At 36.5% G+C, this 25,552-nt stretch overlaps 1 protein-coding gene across 4 annotated transcripts in view; it reads right to left on the reverse strand.

The window, feature by feature from the left end:
• The window catches only part of FAM135A (family with sequence similarity 135 member A), an 82,500-nt gene that overhangs the window by 25,452 nt on the left and 31,496 nt on the right, over positions 1 to 25,552 (reverse strand). For 3 of the 4 annotated variants that reach the window (XR_010429402.1, XM_064650204.1, XM_064650205.1), the window contains 9 exons: positions 15,813 to 15,892; positions 11,598 to 11,737; positions 11,412 to 11,482; positions 10,922 to 11,095; positions 8,171 to 8,297; positions 7,658 to 7,811; positions 4,930 to 5,007; positions 2,687 to 2,736; positions 829 to 984 (listed from right to left, as the gene is read on the reverse strand). Coding sequence is in view for 3 of the 4 variants with exons in the window: in XM_064650204.1 (XP_064506274.1) it covers positions 829 to 984; positions 2,687 to 2,736; positions 4,930 to 5,007; positions 7,658 to 7,811; positions 8,171 to 8,297; positions 10,922 to 11,095; positions 11,412 to 11,482; positions 11,598 to 11,737; positions 15,813 to 15,892 (1,030 nt within the window). In the remaining variant the exon portion in view is untranslated. The remainder of the gene's footprint in view (positions 1 to 828; positions 985 to 2,686; positions 2,737 to 4,929; positions 5,008 to 7,657; positions 7,812 to 8,170; positions 8,298 to 10,921; positions 11,096 to 11,411; positions 11,483 to 11,597; positions 11,738 to 15,812; positions 15,893 to 25,552) is intronic. The other variant, XM_064650206.1, reaches the window with a different exon arrangement.

Consider the following 25,552-nt stretch of genomic DNA (forward strand, 5'->3'; position numbering starts at 1 on the left):
TCAGAATTTATAGGAAATGTACAGAAAGGTATGTAAGATTCATAGACAGTAAAATGATCACTTTCCTATGGGAAGCACGTCTAACAAATAAGCCTTGCATTTTTTCTGAAAGGTTCCATTTATTCCCCAGAACAGGCCATTTCCACAACCATGACTCCCTCATTAAACAATGTGTGATTTATCAAGTAAGAGTAATGCTTTAGTTCATACCTGAATATATTTCACTACGGGAACCAGCACTGCAGCGGTTTTGTGCGCAGAGAGCCCACAGCAACTGTGCACACACACACAAACACACAGACCAACTGTGTGCACATGTACTCACTAGAGATGGTTTTATATATATAGACACGTACTCACATGCCAGACCATGCACACCTCTTCTTTTCTAAAATCCAACTTAACAGACTTTTCTTATAAATTCTTAGTTCAGAAGGAAATGCATTTTGTTTTATGATGTAAGCAGGCAGCCTAAAGGCAGCAGAGAAGTAAAATGCAGGGTGGGCACTAGGTATGGCTCCCACAGAGAAATACAACAGTGTGCACAAACGTAACTTATTCTACAGAATGCAATCTGCCTTCTGAACTGCATTTCTTATTCAAAAGAACAGTGAATTAGTTGGTTCATAAACATAAATATATTTTAGGTATTATATTCTAAGAATATTATAATTATACACAAGGTAACAAATGCAATACAACAGCTCCCTTTATGATTCCAACCAACTTTTACAACTATAACTAGAAAAATTATAATCTAGAGTCTCATTTTGATACACATTTCTGTAACAATGTGTCCTAGTAGCCTATGAACATGCCAATACTTACTCTTAACGTGTGATGCTCTTGTGCTAGTAAAGCTGTGACCTCCTCTTGTAAGGTAATGACCTCCAGAAACTGCCCCCAGAGAGCCATCAGAAGTGAGCAAAGCTGAGCAAGATTCATATTTATAAGTTCTGCCAGTTCATCAGGATTTTCCATTTTCTGAAGTCAGAAAAAAATAGTTACATGATTCACTGATAAAACCATAATGTACAGACAAGAATTAAGAAAAAAGAAGCGTCCTTTATCTTAGTGAGAATTTTCATTTAAAACCAACTTCCAAATGAGAACTGTTTTGACTAAGTATCAGAACTGAATCAATTCATGTTACAACAATAACAGATTATTTTATGTTGTATTAAATATTATCCAGTTGCCTTTTAGAATTAGGACTCATGACCATAAATTAAAGCAACAATTCCATTTATTGCAAAGATAACTGAGTTCAACTGCTGTATTTTCTAACATGCAGTTTTCTAACATACAGTGTGCCTGAAAGGAACAGGAATCAGGAAACCAAAAATCAATATTTGCTATGTTCGTCCAACTTTCTTATCAAAGTAAAAATTTAATAAAGACATCTCCATTTTAGAACAGTCACAACTCACAATAACCTTTGTAAGATGCTATATACCTATGTACACTTTAAGCATAGTCAGGAAGCAGTGTTATAGCACAGGCTTCCTAAACCAGAGCACACCAAGACAAATTCAGTGTGAAACAAGTTTTTCTTTCTTAACAATGTACTGTAATCCTGTGACATGGTCCCACACCAGTCAATTGTACACTGCTAGGCTTATGCTCCCTGCCATTTTAGAAAAAAAATACAGTTTTTCAGAAATTCATTGCAGGCACATAAGGCACTGAGGTAAAAGATTTAAAAAGAAAAGATAGTAAAGACCCAACTCAAGCAATATTAAAAAGCAAGTAGAAAAAAGGACTGAAAATATTAAAATACCAACTTAACAAGTGAGAGAGAAACTTTTGATGTGAACCACACAAAAGAACAGAAAAGAGATAACAGAAAAAACATAAACATACTTTAGCAAGCTAAGGGAGAAATTAAAGAATTCAGGGAAGCTATGTAAATGTAAAAAGTATTTTAATACACAGAGTAAGGTTATTAGTTGCCCATAGAGAGAGAACAGCGCTGGTTTTGTCTCCAATTATACAAATTACATCCTTTTAAAGGCAGTATTACATTTTCTTGCAGTTATTCTACTGCTACTGTAACAAAAGGTAAGCCCACTGCTCTTCCAAAGCCGGGCAGATGGCCCACTCAGCAGCAAAGCAGGGATAATCTTTTGAAAAAGTTTTAAAACCTGTTACTTTAAACTTCGTTGTGACAAGGAAATTAGCTATTCAACTGGGGCTAGTTCTGACTATGGAAAGAGTTGGGGCGACAAATCTAAGTCATCTGAAGTACAGTGTATCCTTGAGAATGTTGAGAAAACAGGAAAAGGAGACAATAACAGAACAAGTCCTTCCGGATGAGGGGATCATTTGCAGAATCTGCTTTTGTACAACCTACTACTACTACTGCTTGATCTTGTAACACTGTTATCTGATACCATCAAACCCAAAGAATTCAAATTCTAAATGCAGAAAGTTCAAAATGTGATTTTCTTACAAGTAATCCACCTTTCTATAACCTACATTTGTATGATATGCAGAAGTTACCATGGCTACTATTGACGCACTAAGTCAGTTAAGTTTTGGTGTCAGTTGAGCAGTTTCTCTTTGGGGGAAGAATTTAAATAAGTGTTTGCTGTTATCCCTGAAACAGTTTATTCCCAAGCATATGAAATCACCACCCTCTACTTTTCTAGTTATTTCACATACTTAATACATTAAAAAATTGTACCTTTACTTCCTCACACAATTCTGTCAGACGAACTTCTACATCTATGTTTTCTGGAAAGATGAGAGGACACATCTATGAGTAACGCACTTTCCAAGTTGCAAAGTGAAACCAATTATATCACCAAACAATTTTAAAACATTAAAAAGAACCCATCAAATAAAACTTGAAGTCATAGTAAGTGCCACAGTCAAGTAAACTGTAAACTCCCACTGAAACATTTTCATAGCAGTTTCTGAGACTGAGGACAGAACACAGTTAATAGAAAAAGTTTGCAATTATCAAGATCACTTATCATGATACGCTGTCAAGGATACCAATTTTCCATTCAAAAATTAAATTTGAAAATAGTGTAATTTAGATTATACACTTTGCAGATTATTCATTTAGAGCTGCTCAGCTATTCAGCAGCAATGTCATCATTCACAACCAAGGTAATACAATTCCTCTCCTACCGAATTTTCCAGAGAAACCTTATTCTAATATCATTATTCTACAGGTATATTATTTATCTGATTTGCAAGATACATGAATAAAAATAAAATTCTTTAATTGTCTGAGGAATCATATTTTAGTCAAATAAAACTGTTCTTTTACTGATCTTTCTCTCAATATCTCAATGTTAAGAGCAAATTTGTCTTCCACAGTATGCCAGCTTAAACTGCATCTGAACCTTGAATGACTCATTTATGAAGAAAACAGATTTATTCCTTCATGTAGATGTTTTTCCTTGTTTATCATTCCTGTTGACTTAAGGGAGTCTGATAAATTAAAAAATAATTTTGTACTAAGTTTTATTTCCTTCTACATCTGAGGTACCAGTAACAAGGGAATAATTTATAAACCCCAAAATGGTCTGTAACAAGTATTTCTTTTTCACTTTTGAAACACAATATTAAGGAAAAAGACTACAATTTTTCTTGAAAACACACACCAACAAAACATTCCTTGAAACCCACAATAATAAGCTTAAGATATAGATAATCAACACAGGTTTACAGAACAGCAACGATGTGTTTCCTCAACTTATCTTTGAATTATACAACCTAGATTTGTAAGTATACATGGATTTTCAAGTAATTGCATCCAACATACTTAGGTTTAAACTTAATGCCACACAAATTAACTCATACAACTCAAAGTTCTGAGAAAATATGCAAATTGAAGGAATGCATGAAGTTCTCAGAAACAAATTTACAAAAGCTGTCGAAAGAAACTACACATACCTGTATTTGCTAAAGAGCACTTGAAGACAATTATTCCGAAAATATGTGAAAACAGCTTAAAATACGATGCTACTTTTGGTGTGGCCAAATTTTGTCATTAGTGAAAAATTAAATGGTTTATTTATGACACAATACTGATTATTTATCTTGTTTGTTACACTTCAATTGAGAATAGGCTTGTTGAACAAGATTTAAAACTCTGAAATCTAAAATCAGTACAGAAAACCCCAAACTACAATGCTATATTAAGAAAAAAAAAAGGAACTGTGATAATACAAGACAAAAAGAACTCAAGCACTAAAATGTAATGTTCACCCAGCAACCATCTGATGCAATTTTGCTGACTCTGCTAAAAAATAGTTTTGTTTTCTTTTTACAACAAAACCAAAATGCAGCTGATGATGATTAAGCTGGTGACCTCCTATGAGACTGAAATGCCATTATATCCTTTTCCCATCAGAAACTTCCTTGTGCTTAAACAGCATGTCATCCTTTGTTCAGCATCAGGCCAACACTGACACTCTCCAAAGGGAGAACTGGCCATGTAGATACGGACAAATGCACCCTAAGCTCTGATAATGTCTTGTGTAGTGTTTGGAAGAATCAAATCTTGAGATACTAGAAGCAACGTGAAAGATTTCTCAGAAAGAAAAGGTATTAGTCTTTAATTATCTAAAAAAAAATAAAAACAAAAGACTGTGTTGAATTAAATTAAACTACAATTTTTAGCAATATTTTTTAATGTTGATGACTGACCGAACTCTTCAGTCATTTTAAAAAAGAACAATGCTAAACCAAAGAACAGCAATAATGTCTCATTTTATTATCTATATTCAGCCTAGCAGTAAGTAGCTCAATTCTGCAGACTTCAGACTTTATCATATGTTCAAAATGGCTGAATACTGAAATAGTGTTCCTGTCTATAAAAGAATGTAATATTTTATATCATTATTAATAATATAATATTTTATAGTATCAATAAAAATCTGAGGGGTTATATCACCTGCTTTGAAAACATACCTAGGTAGGCGTCTCTCTGGGTTCGTGGATATTTTCTTCTGAGAAGGCGTTCATAAAGGACCTGCATGCTGGCCTTGGCTAGTTACAGGGATTGCACACACATGACTAGTTACTACACTCTGGTTTTCATCTGTGATTTATTATTTGCCTTAAAGTTAGTAAAAGAGCTTATTGCTAGCCTAGCAATTAGTGCAGTTAGACCAGTACATGAAAATATACCATTTTAGTGTAGTTTCTAGAGTGTCATTTGTGAATCACATTAAGGTAGCATTTTTTTATTTCCTGAAACAAGTAATACTTAAATGCTCAATTACACTTATCAAGTCCAAACAGTTGTCTGCACATGCTTCTGCAAAATCACTCTCTTGTGTTAAAATTATATGACAGAGCAACAGCAAAGCAAACAGAAGAAACAAAATTAGAGAGATAATAATTTAATCTAAAACAAAAAAGTGATGATTCTGGAGTTTAAACAGGATTAGATATTCTCTTCTGCAATGCCCATTTAAACTTCACAGATAAAATATCCACTATAAAATAGTTAGTTTAAAAATTAAAAAAATTGCGAATGACAGTTGTGTACTTTGTGAGGTTCAGTGAGCTTCAATTTCTTTACAGACATTTCAGAAACACAGCTTTTTTTTTTTACTATTGATAGATTTTAGAAAAATTAGTGTTAATGGTAGGCATTAGTTATTTTTCATGAGCAAAAAGAATTAGTATTTACATTATTAGTACTTTTTATTACATCAATTGTCCCAATCAGTATATATATAAAATAACTGAAATAAATGAAAAAGATATTTACAAATACAAAAAACCAAAGTAATTCTAGCAGAGACATAATAAAAATAAAAAATCAAACCCACAGGAAACAAACTCTCAGCACAACACATACAATGAACGTTAAATGTAAGCTGTAATATATTCTATTCAGATATTTATTTTGAGTATTTCTGTTCAAACTTTCATTCCCAAAGGTAAGCTAAATTGAAAGATACAACCCAAGTATGCAACTTGGTGGCTGGCTTTTTTCTATTATTTATATATATTGTGAAGGAATGTTTTAGGGGAATTGAAGGTCCTGTCTGAAACACTTAAGCATCAAGATTTAGTCTAAGCCTATCCTTACAATAACAATAGTGCCATCAGACTCTACTGAGCTGATGGAGTGTGTCCAGGAGGGCAGTGGAGGTGGTGCAGGGAGTACAAGTTCTATGAGGAGCGGCCAAGGAAGCTGAGGTTCTTTAGCAGGGAGAAAAGGAGGCTCCAGGGAGACCTTATTGCTCTCTGCAACTACCTGAAAGGAGGTTGTATCCAGGTGGGGCTCAGCCTCTTCTCCCAGGAAACTAGTGACAGGTCAAAAGGAAATGGTCTCAAGCTGTACCAGGGGAGGTTTAGATTGCATATTATGAAAAATTTCTTCACTGAAAGGGTGATCAGGCATTGGAACAAGCTGCCCAGGGAAGTGGTGGAGTCACCATCCCTCGAGGTGTTCAAAAGGCATGTGGATGTGGCACCTGGGGATATGGTTTAGTGGTGAACATGGTGGTGCCAGGTTAATGCTTGGACTCCATGATCTTTAGAGGTCTTTTCCAACCTAAACCATCCTATGGTTCTATGATTTCGAAAAAAACCACATTTGGACCTTAAAAGGAAGACTAAGAGCTGAGTTATTCCTTTAAAAAGGTGTTTCCCTCCATATTAAGATAACTGACACAGACGCTCTTTGCAGCGTGTTGCAGTACTTTTACTTACATGAAGGAAAAGCCTCAGTTTCTAGTATTTTTCTACAGATTTCTGATATACTCCCTCAAAAAAATTTCTTCCCCTAAAAACAGTTTTGAATTTTGTAATACACAAGTGAAACATTCTTTGTTTGAATTATTAATTGACCATATACGTTTTTAAAATAGCCTTCATATCTCAATTGCCAACCTTACTGTTTCACTATGCTTAGTTTTGACAATGGTAAAGTTAAACAATATAAAAATCAATGAATGCTGTCTACATGTAAATTCCAAAAGTCAGAACATGACTAAAAAAGGTATATGCTTGCTGAGAAAAAAGTCTAAATCATTCTTTCCAATGTCAGTGTATTTTTCTTTTTTACTTGCACTGCTCTTCTACTTCACAAATTGAGGGTTGGCTCTCTAATGTACCTGCATTCTACAGAAATGTAATGCACATGTGCATTTCCATACATTTCATTTAATGCTTTTGCAGTTATTTTCATCAAATGTGGTTAACTAAAAGTCTTCGTGGTACCTAAATCTGTTTAAAAAGTTACGATACAAACTGAGCCAGCAGCAATTTTTTCTTGTAGGTCTTTTTTCAGATAAGTTTCCATTAAAATATTCTTCTCAAATCAAAAGCTTACAGAGTTACAAATTTTTGTACGAATATGCAAAGTTTCCATATAACAAACAAAGAAGTGCAGTGTGCTACTTTGGATTAAGAGCTCTAACTTTCTCACCACTAAACATAGTGATTTGAAATAACTGCACAAATCAAGACCAACAAGAAAATATATACTTGCATAGACTTAGGCTCTTATCTCCTTATTTTATTAGTAAGGTGACAGTACTTCTTTCTACTTTATTTTTTCTTCAAGCAAAAATATTTTAGATATACCAGATGTATGAGATCAGTGACAGTTTAGTCTAGAAGAGTGTATTCTTAATGAACATTGACAAGAAAGTGATGCATTTTATTAAACTGAACATACCCAGTTCAATTCGGTGAGAAGAGGGGAGCTCCTTTGTTATCATAATGAAATAGCTGTGTAACCCTTTGAAAGCAAGCAGTAAACTGGCACAAAGTGTATAGTGGAAATTATAAGCATGGTTGAGGAAAGATTCTGAAACAACAAAGCTGCAACCCTAAAATAAAGAAAAACGGCACACATTAATTTTGTACAATAAATGAAGTGTTAGGAGAATGACTAAAAAAGATAAACAATTGCCTCTTTTCACAAACTTGTCATTTTTGTGATTTTCAATGGATTGCAAGACATTAAAAAAGAAGTTTAAACACTTAATATTGTAAGCTTTCCACCTGTATGTTCCCGAAGCATGGAACACAGCCTTTTGGAACAATTTTTCTCATTTCCCTTATCACATGGCATCCCAAAGTAACTCCAACAAAATTCATTCTTTATCAAGTAATATTCCTGCAGAAAAGATAAGATTCTCACCTCCCAACAGAATACAAATAAAATCTTAAACTGATATATTCTTACGTCTGCTGATAACTGTTTTGTGTAGTTATTGCCAAAGACCACACTTTCAAGAGAAGGAATCACAGAGTCCCTGTTTTGTGCTGGTGCATTCCTGTTCAACCATGTATTCTTCACTGGGCGAGGAAAACTGCAAAAAGCACAAATGAATTGATAATTTGAACATACTACGTGTCACCAAGCTATCACAGTTAAAACAAATCCTTGATTTTTCTTGAAAAGTAGTAGAAACAAGGACCCTCAGTAAGATCCTGTAAGTTCCTAGCACGGTGGTCTGCCCTTACAGAACCCTTCACAATGACCCAGATACCTCAATTAAGTCTCTGATGCTGTGCCAGGGGAGCAGTGCTTCTAAAGTAGTTCTCTTCAAAACAGGTCTCCAACTAGTTGGAGAAATTTAACAAATTATTAGTCTTAGCTGTTCTGTGGCCATCTCTCACCATGAAGGTCAGCAGACTAGGCCAGGGGATTTGTGGAACCTCTTCCTTATTATTTCTAAGGCAAATCTCAATTAATTTAAACAATATTCCTGAAAGTTTAAGCCAGAGAGATAAATTCTGAACTATAACAGGTAAGAAGTGTTCATTTTCTGCCAACTTTGCTGTGGGGACTTTACCTCTTAAAAATGAAGCAGTAGCAAGAAGCTGAAAAGCTGTCACACAAACTGCCATTGCTGTTTTCCTAAGGGATGCCTGACCTCTGCCTACTGAGGAGGAGATCCCATCCTGAACCCCTGGGAGAACAGAGCAAACTGCAACAGTAGCCTTGTGAGAACAAAGAACTAGAAAAAATGAATGAAAAATAAATGAATGCAGAAAGTGAGGACTATTAAGTAACGGGCAGAAATAAGCAATGCCAGGTTAATAAAAAAGAGTAGATTGCACAGGCCTCCAGGGCTGTAACCAAGTAAAATTAGCTCCTCTCTTTCAATGGAAGTGTTAATACTGGCTGTTCACAGAGAAAGTGAACCTGGATGCTACTCTGAAGAACAAAACACTCAAAAAGTAAACCCCCCATAGGAAAGGAAGAGGTGTCAATAATGTAAGCATGATGCAAACAGAGGAGGAAAACTGTCACCCACGAAAGCCCAAAGGATGAAGAGGAGTGATGCCTGCAATTTTCAGGTTTTTCAGAAAGAGGTGCTCCAGAAAAGTGAGCCAGATGTGGATACTGCAACTATCAAGTATTTGCTATGTGCTAAATATGGGGGAGCCCAGCAGAAACAAAACACTGTAAATTTGAAAGTTTCTTCCTCTCCCCATCCTAAGCTGATTTAAGGGACAATGTGAATCCTTAAAATAATTTTGTGGACACCAGCAACAATCTACTCTAAAGATAATGGAAGCAGCATAGAAGTTGCTGTTTTGTTCCAATATCTCTTTACACAAGCTGTATCAAGTTGAGGTTTGAAATTAATTCGCATTATTGTATCATCACTTGAAAAGCCAAAAACAGAGCTTTTTAAAAGGTCAGCAGGGACAAATTCGTTTCTAACTGTAAATTAGTAACAAAATCTATTTTTCAATTTCTGACAATGAAGTTAAGTTCAGCCCTACAGCTATGGGATACATACAGGTTTAACGCCTCAATTCAGTTGCAGTACAGTGTGGCAATGCACACTTTACATACACGATGCTACTTTAAGTGCATTAAAAAGTGCATTTAAGTGCATTTATCAGATGAAGTTTCCAACAACAATTCCCACCTCCTCAGTACTTGTTTCTATCCCATATAATACTGCACTATCCCTTCAGACGTGTCAGCTCATCTACTATAAATAACCATGCCTAAAACACATCATCAAAACAACTCAAACCACTTGGAGGGGGGAAAAAAGAACAAAAAAGCACATAAGCCAGTTGAATCCTCCACACCAGCACAGCCCTATTGCACAGAACAGCTGTCTAACATACACAGAGATATAGCTCTGATGATGTGAAGACAGGCACAAGCAGTCAATACCTTAAGCTAAAGGTTTGGGCATTTACAGCACAGACTGAACTTGAATATGAACAAATTTAAGGGCAGTTTCATTGTATATGTGAAGATAATGAAGGAAGGAAAAGACAGATATGCTAAAGAAAAAGCTGTTTAAAGAACACTTCATATGTGTGACTGTGTCTGACTGCACAGCCCTTTTTCACACTTACTTTTGACAGAGAGAAGTAAACAGATTGCAAAGGGTGACACAAGTAAATGATATAAAAAAGGCTCCAGTAAAAATGAGGCAAAATCTTTTTTAAAGAGAAAAGTAAATTCTATGGTTCCATTTACTTTAAGAAAATAGCAAATGCATCATTTGCAGATATCACTGCCATTCAAGCAGTAACTGAAAACTGTGCAGATAAGATAGCTAACAGAAGGTGCCCTATTTGTATTAATGGCAGCTATTTCAGTCACTAACTAGAGTGAGCAGCAGATCTGCCTGATTAGGAAAATTCATAAATATTTATACATACAAATATACATGTATAAATACAGATATTTATACATTCCTCCACTTCTCCGATCTTGAGTATTATCTCTCTTCTATATTACATGCTCTTATTTCTAACAAAAAAAAAAAACAACCGAATTTTTTTCAGGTAACTTTGAAAACAAGAAGTTTCTCATCCCTCTGGGTCCAGTATTCTAAAATCACCATACAGAAAACAATATTGGCCATAGATTTAATTCCTTCTTAATTATTCTGTTTTTATAGCATTTCATTTGAACACTCAATAATGTATTTGCATTTTATTAATGAGAGATTACCTTATCAATGGCTGATGCAGAGCAACCAAAGAAGCATGGACTATAACCGATATGACAGAAAGGTGGAAGTAATCAAACATAACGTTGACATAATGATGAAGGCCCTGGTGTAAGTTAAAGTGCAACTTTAAAGTTCGGCTACTAATTGGCTGTAGTGTGCTCAGGTCATCTGGTCTAAAAAGAAATTAAGAAACCAACATACAATTAGAACAACTATACTTAAAATGCAAGTTATTAATAACTGACACAGCTGGCAATTTAGCATAGGTCTATACTTTGGAATGCAAAGGTATCTTCCCCAAGAAAAAAAATTTATCAGAATGAGACAAACCAGTTATGAAATCTTTACAGACTTGAGCAGTGGATTTCTTTTTAACCATCATTTATGTCTAATATGAACACACTACACCTATAAATAATACAGATCTAATCAGTTTAAAAAGTTAACATATATTGTCACTTTAATAAAAACTTTCATATTTAAACTTACGAATAGTCTGTATCCGTGAAGTGTAGATCTAATGTTAGTAGAAAATTCATTTCATTAAGTGACTCCTCAATCTACAAAGAAATTGTAGAAGCATGAAATCTTTCAGGTCCCTTATTTGTACCAATTCAAATTGTACATAATGAAGATTGAATTATCTGGATATAGTAAAGTTGAATGGCAGATTACCTTCCTCTCATCCAAGAGCATTTTTATTTTGAAAATCATCACATCGTTCACAGAAACTTCCTCATTTTTGTAAAGAATCTGAAATGTTTTACTGCAAACTATATTGTCATGGACTGAAGCAGGAAATGCAAGATCTGTACCTGGAGAGAGAAACAAGTATTAACATAACTGGAAAACTCAGAGCTCCAAGTAAGTGGAACTATCATTTCCATCAGTTTCATGACCACTATTAAAACTGTAACACTAATAATACCAGCAGTTTTCAGTCAGCAACTGCTGGAGCTTGAAGGAGTACATTTTGTTTCAAAGAAACACTGTGTAAATATTTTTAATTTAATTTGCATTTAATATAAGTTCTGAACTGATGAATTTTTTCTTTGTTATGACTGGAAGTAAGACATTCTAGGCATTAAAAATTCTAATGAAAGTCCTGAAATCCGTCTTGTTTCATCCAGCATTCATGTTGATTTGCAGGGTTTAACCACACTGAAGACTCTTAATTACCTACAGATGAGACAAAGAGGTTAAATGACATATACCACTCCACTGAATTAATCAAGAACAGAGGTGACTCATTCTTGCCTTCCATATCTTTGCATCCTACTCTGGCCAGACCAATTCCAAGTTTATCAACCGAACCTTTTATTTCTCATGCAGTATGACACTTATGCTTTCAATCCATAGGCTACTCATCAAAAAGAGTTCAGAAAACTGTGATAAATTATTGGGGAATCTTTTGCCAAAAAAAAATGTTAAAAGACTTGCAGAAGAAACAAGAAGGAGAATATTTAAAAACAGTTACTGAGGAAGTATTTATCATAATAACAAGGGGTTTTCACACAGGAAGTATTGTGATAGGTACTATCCTCTGAAGAAAAATAGATAAAAGATGATGTAACTTGGAAGAACAGAATTAACAGAAATACTGATACTTTCTTATGACTCCTCTTAGAAAAAAGCTCAATAACATCAACTTCTACCAGAACACAAAGTCTTAGAAATTGTGTAAATGGGGATGAAAAACATTTTTAAAATTCTTTCGATTCTTCTTAATAAATTATTTCAATGGAATCCACAGGAGCAAAGAATCTGCAGTTTGCACTCTACAGATCTGGGGGCTCTGATAGAATATCACTACCCTTGGCAAACATTCCCACTCTATAATCTTAGTAACAGCTTAGTTCAACTTCCTTTCAGAAACTAGAAACAAGTACTAATACTGGGTTTTGCTGAAGTGCTTTCATACATATCTTTGGTTTAGGTGTCCTGGACAAAATGCTTACAAAGGCTGAATCACTACAGTGTAATTCCCCTATGTATAATGCCACTTTCAGCTTATGTCCACCTGTGTCATCTGTTACAGGTGAAGGGCAGAGCAGGTATGGTTTCACATGGCACATAATCTGATAGAACTGCACAGCATCAGCAAAAGGGATCCTGCTCCTGTTTGATACAAAAGAAGAGCTGGAGACAAACGGCCAAGGTCCCACTTCCTGTGCACCATCCAGCCCTGAGTTACAGCCCTCAGTTCTGCTGACTCCAATGTAATGTGAATCCACACCCTCAAAAGAGAGAGGGGAACTGCAGAGGAAAACCTGATGTCAGGAACAGGCTGAGCCACTTCCACACAGGGAGCAAGGTCTCACAAACATGAGTCAATAAGCAGAACTACTATTTTTTAAATTAACGGTGCACTGACTTCACTGGTCAAGACTCTTTCTAAGCTTCTAACCACACAAAAAGCCTTTTCCTCAATGAAGGGGAAAAATAGCGGGGAATTAATTTACTCTTGCATCATAAAAACAGATGAATCTCAGTCCTTCCTAACCTGCTTTTGTTGTCCCCCCCAACTTTTTTTCCTCTGAAAACCAGCCACAAATTTTTGAGAGAAGGAGGAATTCAGAATACCCTAAAATCTGAAACAACCTCATACAGGCTAGAAACACATAGGTCTTTCTTATAACTTTCTGCAGCATGACATCTTCCTTCAAATGACAAGAATAACAGGAGACCTTCACAAGGCTAGAGCTAAAGCAAGTGAATCACCCTATGATACCTGTAATGACACTCATGCTGGGCAGCAAGCAATTCCAGTGAACTAGCTGATGTGGGAAATTTAAATAAACTGTTTTCCATTTCTATTAACAAAGGACCTCACTAAGAGCTGGCAAGGGCTGGGCAAGGGATGGAAGGAGATGCAAAGGAACAGAAAGAAGAGGAAAAACTAAGACTTTATATTTGACTTGTGGAAATAAAAGGAGGAGAGAGGTCAAACTGTCTGCAGGAGAGGGGAAAACACGAAGGTAAGGAAACTGAGGTGACTTGTGCAGAGGCTAGGGAGAGCTAGAAGTAGGCAAAAAGACTTGAACTGGAGTGGGAAAACCATGACACATCAAAGTGACAGGATTTAGAATAGGTAAGTATAAGAAAGAGAGAAGAGATAGAAGAGTATAGGAAGAAGTACCTGTTCAACACAGGACATCATTCTCAAGAGTGGGAGTAGTGGCCTCCTGACCAGTCTCCTCTGTGGTCAACACGCAACGCTTCCACACAGGTCAACACTCCTAGTGCTACTCCACACATACCCTAATAGCTATTTTATACACATAACAGCAGTCTCAGGAACTAGTATCAGCTACTCCTCCACCTTCAGCAGGAGAGCTGCAAGTCTGAGTTACAGCATCCAGCTCTGCTAAAATAAGCAAGCAGCTGAAGGGAACGGAAAGCAGGGATCCTCAGCAAGACGGAGCACTATCATGTCCACAAGGACAAACTAACGCCCTTTCATTGACCAGCTTGTACCCTTTCTTTTGCTTTGTTGTGGGACAAACATTATCAGTAACTACCTGAAAAAAAACCTGAGAGACTGATCTAAAAAGGGCTCCAAGTTTTTGGCTTTGAAGGGGTTTGGTTTTTTGTGAAATGGCTGCTGGTCAGCTGAATGAGCTCCCCTGTTGAGCACCCCGACCGAAACAGGCACCTGTGTCACGGCACAAAGAGCAATATGAAGGCAAGAAAAAGCAGCCAAGGGGAAACAAGGGCAGAATTTTTTTCTTTGACAGCACTGCTGATCTAAACTCACACCAAACTGTAGTCTTATCCTTTATGCCTAGTAACAGGAGACAGAAAACCTAACATATATGTCACAATTAATAACAAGATTGAAACTTTCTGAAAAAATAACGACCATTCTAAAATATACCTTGAAATGGAAATTTTTTTTCCAGCAATATAAAGCATATTAATAAGTGTCACTGTTCAAACAATATTTTTTAGTAAAGGATATCTACCAGAGTCAAATTCTCCAAACTACATTAAACCTTGCCTTTGAAGTGGAGCAATCTTGGTTCCTAAGAATTACTTATTTACCTCACAAAAATCCAAGAAATATTCAGGAATCTTGACCAAAATTCTGTATCTACACTGTTGCTCTACTCAGTTACTTTCAAAATAGCCTCAAAAATTCAGGTTTCAGTAATATCACATCGCATTTTCTCAGACTACAGCAGGTTTTTGTCCCTTGCAATTCCAATAATTCCACTCGACATTTAAAAACTTGATTAATTTTTTGCTTTTCACATTTTCACAGCACGCTGCGGTGTGGGCTACACAGAATTGGGAGAGCACTAACAGCTTTCCCTGGGTTCAGTTTGCCTGGACAAAGAAACCAAAAGTGAATGTCAGGTTAAAAAAGCAAAAAGATGAGGGAGTGGGTAATTCTGTTCTGGAGGTTAAATAAATTTTCAACCTTATTACCAGGCAACAACAGAACAAGATTGAAAGCTGGATCCTTTCAAAGTGTTCTTTTCAGGAAAAAAATGAGCTTATCAATCTGGATAAGAGCCTGTATCTGAAGTTCTCCACTATTTTGAGGTAACTCCTTAAATGAGATCTTGGTCATCTTACCCTGGAACATGGAGAAGATTGAGCAGATCAGTGGAAAAAGCTGAAGGCACTAATATAAAGGAATCATCATGTTTTGCTACCAGCAAAGACAATCAACAGAGGAAAACCAGTTACACGAATTCTGTAACCAACTTTCAAGTCTCACTGCTAAGAACAAGGTATATTTTTATTGTGTTAGTAACAAAATTAAAAGCACTTACATATTAGTTACAACAATATAAGACAAAAAGCATGATCCTTAATTAGCAAGGCAAGATAATTACCTCATTTACTAAAAGTTTTACATTTCTTAAAAGTTTTGGCACTTACCAGTTCCATGTAACAAACTAGCTTCTAATTTGTGTGGAATTCTTGGAGGAATTTTCATAGATGCACGAATCTGGTAAAAGCTAAAGCAAAAGACAGTGATTTGCAACACATGCATTACAGTACAACTCGTTTATCATATACAGATACATTGACAGAGGTAGGAATGGAGAGTGGGAAAGAAGAACACAGCAAGGAAGTCTTCCAAGTCTAAACCAGTCCTACTTTGACTCTTTATCCTGTTATGTTTTTTTCTTAATCATTAACCAGAGCGATAGCCAAACATATGAATAAAAAGAAGACCCAACACAGCGCCAGCCTTTCCACACCCCGCAGAGTTGGAGCAAGTATTTGTAGAGATACATGGTAAACTACACTGGTGTGAATGAAAAATCAGGAGTGTCAGCTATGCTACAACTGCTACAACCGTATGGGAAGGATCTACCATGTAGCACATCTATAGGGCTGCTACAATCAGTTCTGACACTGAGGGAGCTATTTGTGAAACTGCAGTTTGTAAGACTCCCCCTCCAGGATCCCCAGAAAGCACACCACTTATCACACACTCTCTACATTGTTTATGGCCACCAGCTATTAAAAACTGTAAATAAAGGGTCATATTAGGCAAAATGTGACAGTACCTTTATGCTATCAAAGGCAGGAACTGCAGGCTTCTTGCCTAAAATTAAAAAAACCCCAACACAACAGTGTTGGGTCTCTGCTCTATCTCTAAACAGTCTTTCATCTTATTAAGCTCTATACTGCTTCCAACTTTTATTTTCATGTATGCAATCTCTAACTGTCACCAGACTGATTTTACGGAAGCCTCTACATAACAAGCACCCACAAATACACTTAGATGACACATTCTGACCATCTCATCCCATTTCAGATAACTTATTTTTGTTTGCAGGAGTTAGCTTCAGCTCCTCAGTGAGCTGATGTGATCTACACACAGCTCCAGAAACACTAACACCACCAAAAGGGAGGGAGCAAGAATATTCATAAGCAGAGAGGGGAAGACAAAGCTGCCTTTTTTGTAGGAGCCAAAACCCAGCTGTCAGCAGAAAGGAGCCTGGTGGGTCTATGCAGTAAACCTTGGGCAACAGGGACTGAGAGAAATCCTGTAACCTGAGGGACTAGACCTTCCTCACAAGACCTGTAGATACGCAACCACGTGGATTAGCCTGGCTCCTGCAGCAAAATAAGGAAGGACTTTGAGATGATGTTATCGAACCATGTTTAAACCCCTTTATCCTCTTCCCCCCATGTAATCCTGGCTGAGGGAAATACTAATCAATTGGGTAACTGTAGTAAAAACTTGTGTAATTCCCTTATTATCATAACCTGTCCTCCTCATTAACATGTCCAGGCCCCAAGACCCTTAAATTGCACTCGTGTGTTCAATAAATTATTCCAGTTTCTTCCCCCATATCTGGAATTGTCTAGTTTCATAGACCCTTACACTTTTTAGGCAGAACCATGGTCCTAAATACCCACGAGTATACATTTACCCTTTGTATTCTGCTCACAGAATACAGCCAATCATAGTCATGGTTTCATCATCCCCACTATCCAAATCCAAACCAATCTACTGTGGTTTTCCGATTTTGGCTTCTGACACTTCAGCTAAAGCTGACCATCCAGGACTTCACTAGCAATTGATGCAATTGTGCACTAGGCCTAATAATCAACCAGTGAAAAAATTTTAATTTAATCCTTTCACAAAATTTAGAAGTCAACTTTAGTGTGATTAGAACTATATCAAAGAACGCTTTATAGTGAACCAGTAACATTGCTAGACATAACAGATGAAGTGATTCCAACCTTTTAAAAAAAGACTAAAACATAACCTATTGCAAACTACCAGCTATATACTTTGGTTTTGGAAACAGGTCAAACATGATTCCATACACACTCCTTAAGTGATTAGGAAATTAATAACAGGATAGGAATAACAGGAAATTAATAATAGGATAGGAATAATAGGACATTAATTCATTTTGTATTAGGTTAAAGAAATAAAAACTAACATTAAGCATTCACTGTAATCTCCAACAGTGTAAGGAACTGAGCAGGTAAGAGTCCCCACTCAACATTAATCCAGGAGGATTCAATGTAGTGCACTGATCCTTTTCTCTGGATCAGATGTGACTTCCACCACTCCACTAGTTACTCAATTCACCTCTACTGAAGAAATGTGATACAATGTAATGTACAATAGCCTCAACAAGGAGATACTTTCCATCAGCTTCACAATGTCATTTCTGGATCTGCTGTAAACATTCACCAAGAGCCTGATGCCCTACCACTACAAGCTGCATCTTCCCATGATCCAAATGACTAGCCCATCATGGCAAAGCATACTGCTTGTTACTTCAGGCAGTAAGGAAAGAATGCAAAACTGTTCATATGGTTTACATGAAATATTATGTCTCAGTATGTTTTCTATCAAACATTACATCTCAGTAAGTTCAGAGACATGTCAGAGACATGTCACATATTTTAACTCATCTCACCCTAACCTACCAAACCGAGTCATTCTATTAGACCTTAAAATATCCAAAATCTCCATCGTTCTCAGTTGATGTTTAGAAGCATGTGACAGCTCTACAGAGCATAAATTTAACTAAGGCTTAACAACTTCATCAACTGTGGATAGGTTAATGAATTAGAACTGTAACAAGGTAAAATGAAAGGCAAAGGCAAAATAAAAACTGAGCATCAAACAGAAAAAAGGTGCAATGTGATATTCCCATTACTTAATGCAATAAGACTCATTTGCCCTAAAGATACTATTAAGTGACTGTTTACAATGTGTGCCTCAAAGTGAGCAATCAATAGAATTGTTCGTGCTTAAAATGTTATTTGTGAAATCAAAAGGCTATTAGAACATCTTGCTTTTCCCAATTATTATTTGCTTGTGATTAATCAAAAGCAGACCATTCTATCCTTCTTCTTTAGTAAACCCTTTATGTGCCCAATATTTTTATTTGGTTTAATGAGGAGATGAAGGTGTATTGTTTGCTTGTTTCAGACAGGTGGCATGGACTTTCAGCAGATTTATACTTTTGGCAGTTTATAGCATATAACATTCACCTGTTAATCCGAGTAATAAAATCCTGTAGGAGTTCAGCTCAGGGCAAATATGTAAACATTAACTTAAATCTTGTGCCTAGATATATGAAACAATTACTTAACTGCATCAAGATATTTAAATAAGAAAAACAGCCTCCTACACAGTATTTACCCAAACTATTCACTGTCACTCATTTTTAAATGCCATATATATTAAGGATCTATCTGCCAATGAAGAGCTATTATACTATTATACTGAAACAGAGTACTTGACTCAAGAAATAATTATATTTGCAATACATAAGGAAATGCTTTTTAAAGTTATGATATACATTCCTCATTTCACAGAAAATTTTAAAAGTAATGTCGAAAAAATGCATCAAGCCTCATTATTTTTTTCCCTAAGCCCTGCCTTCCTCATCTTCTTTCCACCTTTTGTTCAACCCACTAGTCAATTTGTGCTGTAATGTTTCCATTTCTATTAAAAACCAAAACAAAACCAAGTCACTTTCAACTATTTCCCAGCTGTACCATAAACACCGTTTAGTTCTCATACAGACAACTGATTCAGAAACCTGATCTATTGTATCTGCTTGGGCCTCCAAATAACATTCAGTATCAAGGACTTGTGAATCACCTATCACATTCACCTGTCCCAAATATCCTTAAAATACTCCATAAATAATATCCAAACACAATCCGAATTCATTGTCTCATGTATCAGCTCTCCATTACCTTATGTAACAAGAGAATGAAGGTATCCTGTGTAGTGGAAAATCCCAGACGATAACAATGCTACAAATCACACAACTGATGGTACAGCAAATGTGGCCAAATTGATGAAGTAACTTCAGTCTACCAATGCTTTCAAGACCCAGTCCAGCATCTTCCAAGAGGTGGCACATGCAGACCTACTTATGTAGTTGCAGGCTTAGTACTAGAACTTTTCCAGTCAGGGTCCATCAGTCTGTCTATACTAAAATGCCTTCCTGAAGCCCATTGGAACAGAGAACCCAATACAAACCTTTCGGAACGTGGCCTGTGCTAAAGCAAATGCAGTGAGATTCACATGCCCAGCCTCAGTACACACTTTCTCTAACAGCCACCTGTAAGCCCCAGGAACATGGCAGAGGAATAATCAAACTGACCCGCACCAATCTGGTTCCTTGCCAAGTCCTGACTCTGACAGCAACCTGGAAAAATGCTTTAGTGATAACAGACAGGGGCTACAGGTTCATTTCAAGGTTTATTTAAAACTGTTCTCCAGAAAAAGGAAACAGTTCGAGCTTTGCAGTCAGCATTAAGATTCCAGAAAAGTGCTGGACTTCTTAAAGCTTAGACTAGTAGTGATTTTTCTGGGATGATTTTTGGAGAATAATTAGAAAAAATCTATTACAACCTCTCCCTTAATCTCTGTTTTGACTGTATCATACGAGAAAAACGTCATTTTCGGATTATTAAGGGTTGACATTTTTCAGATAACAAAGAAGTCAGAAATATTTTGATGATGTTTTAAAGCCACTCTGCCTGTTTTGAAGAAAAGATTAAATGGTATTCAGAAAGGTGGTATACTGTAAGAACACACGTTAATCACTCGTAACAAAAGCAACATCCATCACACCTTTTGCTATAATCTGCTCCATTAGCTCAAGCAGGATAACTGCATATTTCACTAAATGGAGAATAAACCAACAGAAATACCACTGAGAACTGTACTTTACCGTATGATGGAAAAATGCTCTAAAAATGAATCATAAACAAGAGCCTGATATGCATTAGTTGCTAAATTACCCTGATAGATTATGCTGTGCTGTTTAGAATCACCACCTAATAATTCAGCAAGATACAGTTGGATGATCTTGGATGATACAACTAGGGTTTGGCACTTGAAAAGCCTGAACTAAAATGGCAGCTTAACCTGAGTTACTGCAGTACAGGAAACACATTTGGGATGAACAGCAGACTGACAGTTCGATGAAGGTCTGACACCACACAAAGAACAGATTTGGAACGAATGTTTAGAACCATTTTGTCAAGAAAACGAGCAGGTTGCCACTGCTTGGTGTTATGTTGCTGATGTTATTTGAAGGACAGGCTCCACAGGGAGACTGAGTAAACTGAGACTTGAAGCAGTCTTAAGGATACTTAAGCATTGGAAGAGGCTGTCTAGATAAGCTGTGAAATCTCCACTCATGGAAGCTTTCAAGACCTGAGGGGATAGAGCTCCAGGCAACATGGATCAAGTGTAGACCCTCCTTTCAGCATGAGGGTGGACTATATGATATAACTACTATCCCTGCCACCCTGAATCAGTCTATGACCCCAGAGGTTAAAGGAAACCTAAAAAACAGGGGTCGGCAATTTACAACATGACGACTGAAAGGCAAAATAGCAAAAAGTCCATATGGTTGGGAGCTGGTATACAAAACAAGTTGCAGACACATCTGTGAACAGAGCATATTCCAGCTCCTGGCTTTCCCGAGTCTACACAGGCAAAATACTTCGCAACAGCTGATTTACTTAGATGATTTACTTACTTCTCTGAAAGGCAGCATCTTTTACTTCCTAACAAATTTCCAATGCCATAGATTTAGGAAAAAATAATAAAAAAAGAACAATCTACAACACCACCTCTGAAAATCTGCCAACCCCTCCTTCTCTAAATGCTTACAGCGCTTACCTTTACTTAGCTTAACCACAGACATGAGCTCTAGGATGAATATCAGATCTCTTGCTCTGGTTGTACTGATTAAAAGATTTGTCCTGAAACAGCTCCATATCCATCTCCCAAAAGGTACCTTTGCTTTTGCTTCATAGTGTGGGAGAGAGTCTAAGTATTTCAGATGTCTACTGAGACAGCACATCAAGCAAAGCCAAAGTCACCAGTGGAAAGCTTCTAAATATCCAGGTAATTTCTGTCAAGCACAGTGTATGTAGTCTTTCTTCAGTAAATATATGTGTGTACCTGCTCATGACCATTAATGTCATTTGATCCTTAATGTAATCACTGGCAAATACATAATCACGATATTAAAAGGTTCAAACATATCTGGAGCTTAGTGTCCTTACTACAGACCTTGTAGGAAAAGGTCTTCTGAAAAAAGCAGTTAGAATTGCTCCTCTCCTGTAGGCACCCTTACTGTCCCTTTTGTATGAAGGATTAAATCTTTTTCATCAAGCTGCATTAAAATCTTGAAAATTTAAGATCTGACATGTGCCAGAAAATACTTTCCCACACAGGAAAATTGACTTTTTTTTTTCCCACTGAGATCATTATTCAGGTAGGCATAAGTAACTATTTTTCACCAGTTTTGTGGAAAATGATAATTTATTATCTGACCAGGAAATAGGTTTAGTTTATCAATAACTGGAATGTATCTTGCTACTGACAAAAAAGGAAACATAGGAAGTAATGGTGATTTGACTTTTTAATGCTCCCACATTGAACCACAGGAAGTAATGTGTGCAAATGCAGTCATAAAGGACAACCATTATTTAAAAAAAAACTCATGCATTAAAAAAGCATATGAGCATTTACAGCATTAGCTCCACAAGCAATTTACTTGAAAAACCACTTACTTTTCCAGCTAAAGAACATTCAAAGGGAAGTGTGCGTTCTGAAAAGGCTTCATAAAACACTTCATCGTTGAGGCAAAACTTTTTTACAGTACCTCTCACCAGGAAGAGGAAAGGCAGAAGCATGTATGGCAGAGTCTGACCTTTCCTCTTCCCTAAATCCCAGTGCACTCACTGCACACTTAAATGCTCTCAGTTACATTAACAAGAGCAAGCACTGAACACTGTGGACTGCAAAACTCACGTCACCTGCAGGGCAAATTCTAAGTTTATCAGTTCACCAAAGGGAGGAACAGCTGTGACTCCACATATGCAAAACCTCAGGAGAGGTCTTGGTATCTACTGAATGCAGAGCTCTATTGAAAACACACCCTCTGCTGCAGACCACCACTAAGACTTCTTTTTCCAAGGTGATGTGTGTTTCAGGCAAGCACGATTCTTTGGGTGCATGAGGAAACAAAGCAGGAGATGAAGCACTGATTTGCAAATATGGAATGTGACACTGAAATGAGGAACTGCAAAGAAAACAGACACAGCAGTGAGTCTCCAGAGGAACAGGCAGGTCTGGGGGCAGCGATTCCATGGAGGCAGCATCAGACTGACCCCGGCAGAGCTGTGTCTTCTACAGATCACACCTCTTTCCACAGAAGCAAACTCAGACTAACAGAAATTCCTGCTGTGGTGAGAGGTTGAGTCAGCAAAATACTGAAAGACTAACAATGAGAGAAAACATTCCTTTACACTTCTGTTCAACACCCCTCTGTCCTACAAGCTAAGGCCCTTGCTACTACAGAGACACTACATTACTAATTCTTTAATGGATTTATAAAAATCCATCTTAAAAGCAGTAAAGACATTTAGCTTCTCACATAGTCACAAGCTGGTACTGATAAATGACAGCATACTTTTCTAGGCAATCTGTGTATCCTTGTAATGTTTAAAGCATTTCACATGATCGTGAAACACAAATACTTTATCTTAAACATTACCACAAATTTGCCAGATGTTTTTTGTAACCTCATAAGCATTCTGCAAAAACACAATCCAGGCAAAGGCACACAAACAAGGGGCAGAGAGGAAAATCAGAAAGGGAGAAAAATAAGGTGCCAGGGAACAGAAATAAGAGAATATAAATCAACACAGAATAAAGCACAGGCAGTGAAATGCTGATTCTCAAAGTGCCAAATTAAAAATAACTGGTTAACTTGTTCCTTAATTCCTCTCCCCCCAGGAGACATGCAAAGTCATCTCTAAAAATTTAATCCTACCAAACACAGTCAGGGCCCACAGAATACCGAATGGACACCAAAGTAGATAGAGGGCTTATACAGACAGGGAATTATTTAATACAAGTATAGAATACACAAAAATATTCTTATCTTGCAGTCACTTTGTAGTAAGTACTTCTAATATGGACCAATATGAGATTACATTCTGCTGTAATTGCGGGATTTATCTAGGAAATTCTAAATCATATACTTGAGCAGCAGGAAAATTATCATGCCCAAAAGACTATGTTTAAAATCTTTTATCCATCCCATCTATGAAAAATTCATGTATTTCTCAGCTGACTAAGATGTTTTTATTAAGCTGAATAATACAATGGCCAAACTTACAGGAAATAGATAAAAGGTTCCCATTTACTCGAAAGCAAGTTTCCTTGAAAGTGAATTACTTTTTTGAAGTATCTCATTACTTCTGACAACTAAAGGTATACATAAACAAAACAGTTATTAGATCAAAAGTTTGATGAGTTATTTGGGAGACTAATACTTCAACTAAGTCACAACATCTTGTTATGAAACAGGATTAAGTACATAAAACAGAAGAGAGGGAAAAGTAAATGCAGCTGGGCATTTTGCCTTATTACTACAAAAGCCTTTTTTCCACATTCTTACCACAAGGCACACAGTGAGGCAGAATTCCTGCAATCATTATGAACATATATTTAAACATTTGAAAAGGGAATAGTCTCAAACAAGTATTGCTTTTTTAAAGAGGCACAGAAACATGCAATACTAGATGAGTTCTTATTTAATCAAATAAATCTTATATTAGTCTATGTTTATAATTTTAGTTCCTCTTTTATTTCCTGTTTTCACCGAAGGGAACAGGAAAGAAATCATACTAAATTTTCTCGCATCTTTAAAGTACAACAGGTTCATAAAGCTCATCTTCAGGAATAATGACTTCCCATTTTCTCTTATAAAAACTTTTCAACTCTATTTATTTAGCTTGGAAAGCATTTTTATTTGACTTTTTGATTCAGCATACTAGCCTCACAAATGTGTTTAACCACTGTGTGGCTTGGAACTTTTTAGTTTTTTGCAGAAAAAGGTATGGGGTGTTAGGTTTTCCTGGTATCCAGAGTCACAATTTTACAAACAGTCACCCCTTGCAAACAGGCATCAGTTTTTAGTGAGACACATCATAATATTTTAATTTTGAAATCAAGGTTTAGCAAATACAACAGATGGGAGACCAGAAGACAACTCATTTTCTGGCATTTACTGGTCTTTCAAATTTTATGAGTTTTGCAGCTGTGCAGTTCTGCTCCTCTCATCTGTCGGTAAACAAGTATACAAGCCTTACAATTCACTTGGTGTCTTATTTTAATTAAGGGCAATCTCTGTTTTAATAGCAAATACACAGTACATTTAACCAGAGCTGAAAATTCAGGTTCCACCAAGAAAACTGTTGCAAAAAATCATGACAAAAGAACCCATGTGAACTGTTGTGTCTTAAGCAAGATGCATCAAATAAAGGTCGTCACTCTTGTCCCTTACCAACATCTCTGTCTTTTCCCCTGCAGAAAGCCGTGTCATTCATGGAAGTGACATCAGCTCCTCTAGTTCAATCTTTTAAACCGAAACACCATAGTTTCAAATATAACATACTGCTCTGTGATGTTATTAGGACACTAAGAAAGAAAAGTAATCTCTCAGAAGCATCTATCTTTTTTCCTTCAAGTAAGGCATATTTTCATGATTCATTTAAGGCAGCTTAAGCCAACACTGCAAGTAGAAGTGTTTTGTAGACCAAAACCTCTTTTACATGTTTTTGCCTCTCCTCAAATAAGTTTTGATGTT

The sequence above is a fragment of the Pseudopipra pipra genome, chromosome 3, assembly GCF_036250125.1.
Source record: "Pseudopipra pipra isolate bDixPip1 chromosome 3, bDixPip1.hap1, whole genome shotgun sequence".
NCBI lineage: Eukaryota > Metazoa > Chordata > Aves > Passeriformes > Pipridae > Pseudopipra > Pseudopipra pipra.